General features: G+C 34.1%; 1 protein-coding gene across 2 annotated transcripts; it reads left to right on the top strand.

The window, feature by feature from the left end:
* The first annotated feature begins 781 nt into the window (after positions 1–781).
* On the top strand, positions 782–4305 carry LOC123884911. 2 transcript variants are annotated; one of them, XM_045934140.1, is made up of 4 exons: positions 782–1043; positions 1346–1949; positions 2869–2943; positions 3167–3359. In XM_045934140.1, the coding sequence occupies exons 2-4, from the start codon at positions 1905–1907 to the stop codon at positions 3311–3313; spliced, it is 267 nt and encodes an 88-aa protein (XP_045790096.1). In that variant the 5' UTR covers positions 782–1043; positions 1346–1904; the 3' UTR covers positions 3314–3359. The 2 variants fall into 2 exon arrangements, with proteins under 2 accessions (XP_045790096.1, XP_045790095.1); XM_045934139.1 differs by lacking the exons at positions 782–1043; positions 1346–1949 and adding exons at positions 3478–3573; positions 4008–4305 and having other exon boundaries at positions 2796–2943; positions 3167–3275.
* Positions 4306–7298: the final 2993 nt, after the last annotated feature.

The raw sequence follows: 7298 nt of genomic DNA, 5'->3' as shown, positions 1-7298 counted from the left end.
CATGAGCATGTACAACTCTGGTTTTGCACCTTTTTTGGACGATGCCAATGCCACGTAAAGTTAAGTCTTAAGCTAAAACTTGAAAATGTTATGCAGCTACATAGTTACACGCTTTTTATTTATTTACTACTTACTGATGTTACATTGTTTTTAGCTTTGCAAAAGTTGAAATGTCCTATTATAAGAGGAGCAGGGCCAGAGGCACATGAGGGTCGTACCATAACAGTTATTGGCCAACGTCTCTTCATCTTTGGTGGTTGTGGAAAATCTGCTGATAATTACAATGAGGTTTACATACTGAATACAGATAATTTTTCCTCATCATAGTGCGATATGGTTGGTTATTGATTAAGTTACACTAGTAGAAAAATGACATATTACATAAGCATTTTACATCTGTGGAACATATGCCAGATGTGAAAAGCTATATGGAGTAGTCTTTTCATCTGGTTCCAATATCCACAGAGGTGAAAAATATATAGACAAAACTTTTTACATCTGGTTTCAATGTGCCAGAAGCATAACTGAACGCGGTGGCAATCCTGTAATTACGACGAAAATTATCTAAAATATATATATATCTGGCCATATATAGCCACAGATGTAAAAAGTCAAGTTGAATAAAAAAAAAAAAATGGAACCAATAGGTGAATAGATAGACACTAAGTAAAACCAACGCAATCTTATCTCTTCTTCTCTGACCCAAACACCAAACACTCAGCAACCCAGCAACCCCAAATCAACGTTAACATACCACCCTCGATCTACTGCCGAAACCCAGCAACCCCAAATCAACTCTCGGCCGTCTTCTCCAAGCACCGCCTTCTCTCAGCCGTCCTCTCCCTCTCACTCTCAGTCGTCCTCTCTCTCTCACTCGTAATCTCGAACCCTAGCTCCAAATCGAAGCTTCTCTCTTGAACCCTAGCTCCAAATCGAAGTTATAAGGGAAACGCATCATCGCAACCGTACGTCGACTCATCCTTCAACCGCGACAATCCCAAATCCGTCTATTCAACTCTCAAATACATCTCCGTTCTTGACCGGTCAGTTCCATTTTCAACTCCAATTTTTCAATTTCCTTTCTCTCTCTCTACTGCAATAGATTTAGGTTTTTTTTCTCTGCTTGTATTATTTTTTGTTATTGTTATTTTCACATTTTTTTAATTTCATTTAAAGTATTTTTTTAATTTCATTTAAAGTTTCGGTGATTTTTTGTCTGGTATATATGGTGGAAATCTGTTGTTGTTCATAATTTGTGTGGTATATAATGATTTTCAGTGATTTTTTTGTCTGGTATATAGTGGTAAAGTTTAAGTGATTAATTTGAAATCCGATTCATTTAAAGATAATGATCGTAGTCCATCTCCACCCCCACTTCATGAGAGCTGGAAGAGGGCACGACAAACAAAAGATGGTTCGTACGCATCAACGGCTACACAAGCTGTTGCCGAGAAAATTGTAAGTAAACTTTTGATAAACTTCTGTGTTGAAAGTAACCTAAATAAGCTCATCTGGAAAGCCTTCGATTCCTATTTCACTTGTGAAGTCTGGCATGATGTTGGCACCAGTTCGGCCAACGTCGCTAGATGATGTGGTAAAAGTGGTTAAAGCGGCAAATAAGTGGCCGCCTTTTGCGGTGTCGGTGAGAGGACACAGACACTCGATAAACGGACAAGCAGATACAAGGATGAAATGTGTGGTGGTTGAAATGGGAAAGGGAATTAAGGGTCCTAAGGTTTGGGAGAAAGAAATGTATGTGGATGTTTGGGGTGGTGAATTGTGGATAGATGTGTTGAAAGCAACAATGGAGTATGGGTTAGCACCTATGTCTTGGACTGATTACTTGTATTTGTCTGTGGGTGGTACCTTATCCAACGCTGGTATTAGTGGTCAAACCTTCAATTATGGTCCTCAAATTTCCAATGTTTTTTAACTTGATGTTGTTACAGGTAATTTAATTTCTTAATTGCTTGTTAGTTTTATTTCATAAATTATTATTTGCCATTGCTGTGACATAGTATATGTTGATTAATTATTGAGTACATATGAAGCTCTCCTTTTTTGTCTTTGGTGTAGACATGCTAATCAATTTTAGTACTATAGTGTTCTCTTATCTTATTGGTATGTCATGGTGTGTGTACTTTATTTGTGTGAAATAGGAAAGCGTGAGGTGATGACGTGTTCAGAAGAACGTAACTCAGACTTATTCCATGCTGTTCTTGGTGGTCTTGGACAGTTTGGGATAATCACAAGAGCTAGAATTCTTCTGGACATACCATCTGCAATGCCAAGGTATTTAAAAATGTGCACTGGGAGGAGCGATCTAAACACTTGCAGATGCTTTTAAGGAAATTGGACCAATCGAACCAAGGAGAATATATCCAAAGTATGTCTAGGAACAGTTAGAACTCTGAGATTTTTCGATTTTAAAAAAATTCAACTTTTGTTGGTCTATTAGTAGCATTTTTTGCCATGTCTGGATGGTACATTGTGGAAATGATATGTTTTTGTATTGTCAGCACTCAGCATCCCTGACCTGTTTCATATATCCATAAAAGATAGCATTCTAGTGAAATATAAATATAATTGCCAAGCTTTTTCTTGTTGTGTGTGTATCTCAGCCTCAGGTCATAGCAGTCCAATCTTAGGCATGTGGTTATTTTGGTCTATGTTATGTTGCTTTGAGAGTTGTATGTTAAGAATGTACTTGGATTGGATGAAAGCTAGTAGATTAAGTGCCAAGTTTGAACAGGGAGTGATTGAATTTCTTCGATTTGCTGAAATCAATACTAAATCTTAGTGATTAGTTATTTCAGGCACAGTAGTTTCACCTAGTGTTATCCATAAATATTTGGTTGATTCTGATAGGTATCTGAAGATATCAAATTTGATGTTCTGCGTGGCCTTACCAATTCATTACTTGCTGCCAAGAAGCCAGATGAGGTTTGTAGTCTTGATAATCAATTTTTCAGATGAATGTGCTGCACAAACAAATTTTGAATTAGTTACTTATCTTAGTCTTTAGTGTATAATCATCATATTTCACCATATGACCATTCTGGTATCAATGCTCATTCAGTAGAAATATAGGGGTTATCTTTTGTTCGCCCTTTGGTTCTAGTTGATTTTGAATTAACATTTTATTTTTCAATTCTTTCTTCAACAGGCTGTTCAATTCCTTTTGGCCTATCGTGAGCATCTGAGTTCAGAAGACTTCAGCAAAAAATATGAGAGTAGCCCAACAGATTCACAGCCAGTCTCATTTCAAAAGGCGGGTAAACAATACATACAAAATCAGTTGCGTAAATTTTAATATTTATTTACGTTAATAACACATGATGATTGATTCGTATTTTTGTTTTGGCATATATATATATATATATATATATATATATATATATATATATATATATATATATATATATATATATATATATATATATATATATATATTAACTAAATGTCATTTATACGTAGAAAAGGGTACAGCCTAACGGCATTGACTGTGGATATTATGTAATGAAGAATATGATTGACATTGTCTCTGCTAGTATTACAAAGAATTGGATGGAGGTATCGTATTTTTCTTTATCGATGTTGTCTCTACTAAGGTTGTATTTTTCTATGTAATGAATTTATATTTTTCTATGAGACTCATAGTTTAGTGCATTTAGCTAAGTAGTTAATGACAGTTGTATACTTAGTAGTGAATGAATGATGATAGGAAGACATTTGTATACTTAGTAGTGAATGAATGATGATATATAGGCTGCTGTGCATATTGTTGTGCTTGTTTTTTTGTTGATGTGCTTGTTTTTTCTGCTGCTGTGCATTTCTATTTGGGCACCTTTTTTGGCTCCATCAGCTAGTTCACAATTTTTGTGCTATGCTGGTTCACAATTTTTGTGCTATATGCTGGTTCACTAAATGGCTATGCTGATTCATTTACCATACATTAATTAACATGTTGTAGTTTACATATGAATTATGTTATTTACATATTGTAGGTGTTCAATGATCCCACGGCATTAACAGAGAAGGAGCTGTATGATTTGCGAGACCGCTGGGCAACTTGTTTTCTTGAACTATATAATCCCGAGGTAGATTATGATGATGGTGACGAGAAAGATTAGGAGCTAGCTAGGTTTGTGTGAACTTACAATGGACTAGTTACGATGATGTTTTAATTTGTATTTTGGATGGATTAGTATTAATTATTATGATGTTTTGTATTTTGGATTACAATGTGGTTGTACTTTAATGACATTATTACTATATATATATGTTGAATGTTGAATTTGGCTATGGATGTTGAATTTTAGTATTATGTTCTTGATGCAAGTTATGTTATATTGTTGGCATTGTGGGTTAGATTTTTTTAATAAAAAAAAAGATTTAAAATATATAAAAAAAAATGCAGGTTTTTCAAAAAAAAAAAAAAAATAAAGTTAAGATTTCACATCTGGTAGACTTGGTCAGATGTAAAAAGTCCAATTTAATTTTAAAAAAATAATATTTGATTTTCGCCTTGGTCAGAGGTAAAAAGTGTTTTTTTACATCTGACTACGCCAGATGTAAAACGTGTATACTTACTAAGTCTCGTGCGCCTACATCTGAAATTGTTCAGATGTAAAAAGTGGTTTTCGCCAGATGTAAAATAGCTTTTTTCTACTAGTGTTATTTTAGTACACAATAAATGCCCTTTAACATTTAAGTGAGACCTAATGTAGGTGACATAAAGTATGATAAACTGACCAGGATTTCCTATTCTGTTGACTATTTTTGCACACAGTTAAAAGTAGTCATACTGCCTATTTCTTTTTTGAGGCTCGTTATAATTTCAATTGTGAATAAAATTCTAATTGGTTTAACTTGTTTGGAGCTCTTGTTTGGATACATAGGGAGAACTATGTGTAGCTGGCATTATTTGGATATTGATGTCACCCTAATAATAACTTGAATTTATTTGCAATATTGATGCCTCGATGTCCCTACAGATGCCATGAATTTACTTGCGGTATTGATACCTCGATGACCCTAATGATGCCTTAAATTTACTTGCAATTTTGATGCCTCGATGACCCTACAGATGCCTTGAATTTACTTGTGATATTGATGGCTCGATGATTCTACTGATGCCTTGAATTTACTTTTGGTACTGATGCCTCGACGACCCTAATGATGCCTTGGATTTATTTTCTATATTGTTGCCTCGATGACCCTAATGATGTCGTGAATTTAATTGCGATATTAATGCCTCGATGACCCTAGTTTCGACATCAGAATAAGTAAATAAACCTGACATACATGAATGACATAATTTTCAAATGAAAAATATTCGACATGGGGTTTTCTCCCACAATTTACTTAATGGCATTTGGGTCTTCCTGCAGATTTGCTTAGGTCATAGGAATCAGATCTCCACAGTTACCATTATGTTAGTGGCATGACCTGTATTTTAAGGTTTCTATTTTGAGCAACCATGTGGAGATCTGCCAATGTCAATGCGATGCCAATTGATTGTAGTTATACGATAGTTGGAATCATGTTTCATTCTTTGTTGTAATTGGTGCATTACTTATTGTTGCTAGTGCTGAAGAAACAAACTTAATGGATTATATTAACTACCAAAGTACAAACTGTTACTTCTATATACGTCTCATACTACTTTATCTTCTGGCTCACTTACACTGGTTGTGTATTTCATGTATGTCAGGTTTATTTACTTATTCATTGCAGTTGGGGCAATTCTCTTTGTCATTTCTTGTTTTGGTTTTATTCACTTAATGGCACTCTAGTTTGTACCAAATGGTGTAAAAAGGCTCAACATCATAATGACATGATTTTCAAATGAAAAATGATTTCGACATGGGGTTTTCTCCCACAATTTTGATTTGCCAAATACTAAGTTCACAAGAGAAGCCATATCCAATAGACCAGCAGAACATATATTGGACCCCTAGAACCAAATTCACAACTTTTTGAGGCTTAAACGAGTGGATAAAATGGTTAAATCTCAAATCTTGTGTAGAAATGGAATAGAAATTTACCAACAGTCCCAATAGATAAAATTAAATCAGGATGCATGTGTGGAGGAAGCAATGTAAGTTAAAAGTTGTAGGTCAAGATATTTTGAACCACATTGTTCGGACAATTTTGCAGTTTTTTTTTTTTTGACACAACAGTTTTGCTGTTAAAAGTGGGGGAAAAGGTATTGGATGCTTGTCTTTTTGCTAAGTGACGTGCTCATTAGTTCTTGGATGCCAAAATGGCCAATTGTGGTGATTGATGATGATAGTGATGCTCTTAAGGTCCCAATTGTAAAGTATAGTATGTTTGTTTTTGTTGGCTATTTTTTCTGTTTCAGATTTGTATGGCATCATAATTTAATGCATGGCTTCTCTGTCATCTCAAAGGCATTAAGAAACAACCATTTCTCCACTCACTGCCAAACTGGCTAATTGTGGCCATTGATGATGATAGTGATGCTCTTAAGGTCCCAATGGTAGTGCTGCTAAGGTATTTAATGCATTTTTGCTGTCATAAGTAATGCTTTTACGAAATATATCAAGAAACTGATAGTTATTTAATGCTGCTAAGGTAATATTTCTATTGTGTTACTTTTTGCTATATGCATGACTTGACTTGAGGGGAAATGGTCATGTTCTTGTTATTGTTTTTATAGTATTTAGGGTTGTTACATTAGTTGTAAATTATTTATGAGAATTTATACTAGTTACATTAGTTGTATTGAAATGACAAAAAATAGTATACATTAGTTGTATTGAAATGACAAAATATGAATGAAACGTGTGATGAAAAATATGTGGGATATTCTTTATGATATTGTAAAAGTAGTACTTGGATAATAAACCATACCATCCTTGATTGTGTTCTTGCATCTCCGATGCCGTTGAAAAGACCAATAAGCACCTGGAGATATCTGAACAATAATTCTTAGGTTTATACATTATGACATTATAAAAGAACTCTAAGCAAAAACACTTTGGACGCATTACTAATATGGGAATATTGCTTATAAAAAATGTTTGATTTAGCTATAAATATCTAGGAATGAAATAAGACATATAATATAATTTATGTGGTCAAACATTATGTTAACAAAGCAGTCTAATTAACTTGGATTGCATGTCAGTTTGGATTTACTTATTTGAGCTTATCTACTAGCATAAGCATTGTGAGATTGTTTGGTAGAACTTATAGAAAGAAGTTGTGTCAAGTCCATAAGTTGTTTTTAACTTATTTTCATAAGCTCTGCAGGATAGCTTATGAAAATA

The sequence above is a fragment of the Trifolium pratense genome, linkage group LG5 (assembly GCF_020283565.1).
Source record: "Trifolium pratense cultivar HEN17-A07 linkage group LG5, ARS_RC_1.1, whole genome shotgun sequence".
NCBI classification, from domain to species: Eukaryota; Viridiplantae; Streptophyta; class Magnoliopsida; order Fabales; family Fabaceae; genus Trifolium; species Trifolium pratense.
Note: the sequence above shows the minus strand (reverse complement) of the source record. Positions and strands in the feature narration are given on the sequence as shown.

What these genes read in the sequence shown, in the direction of transcription:
- LOC123884911 (XM_045934139.1), top strand. Translation starts at nt 3,228, where the DNA reads ATGAGAGTAGCCCAACAGATTCACAGCCAGTCTCATTTCAAAAGGCGG. An exon ending in AGTCTCATTTCAAAAGGCGG is followed by an intron (nt 3,276 to 3,477) that starts GTAAACAATACA and finishes ATTTATACGTAG; the next exon opens with AAAAGGGTACAGCCTAACGG. An exon ending in TTACAAAGAATTGGATGGAG is followed by an intron (nt 3,574 to 4,007) that starts GTATCGTATTTT and finishes TACATATTGTAG; the next exon opens with GTGTTCAATGATCCCACGGC.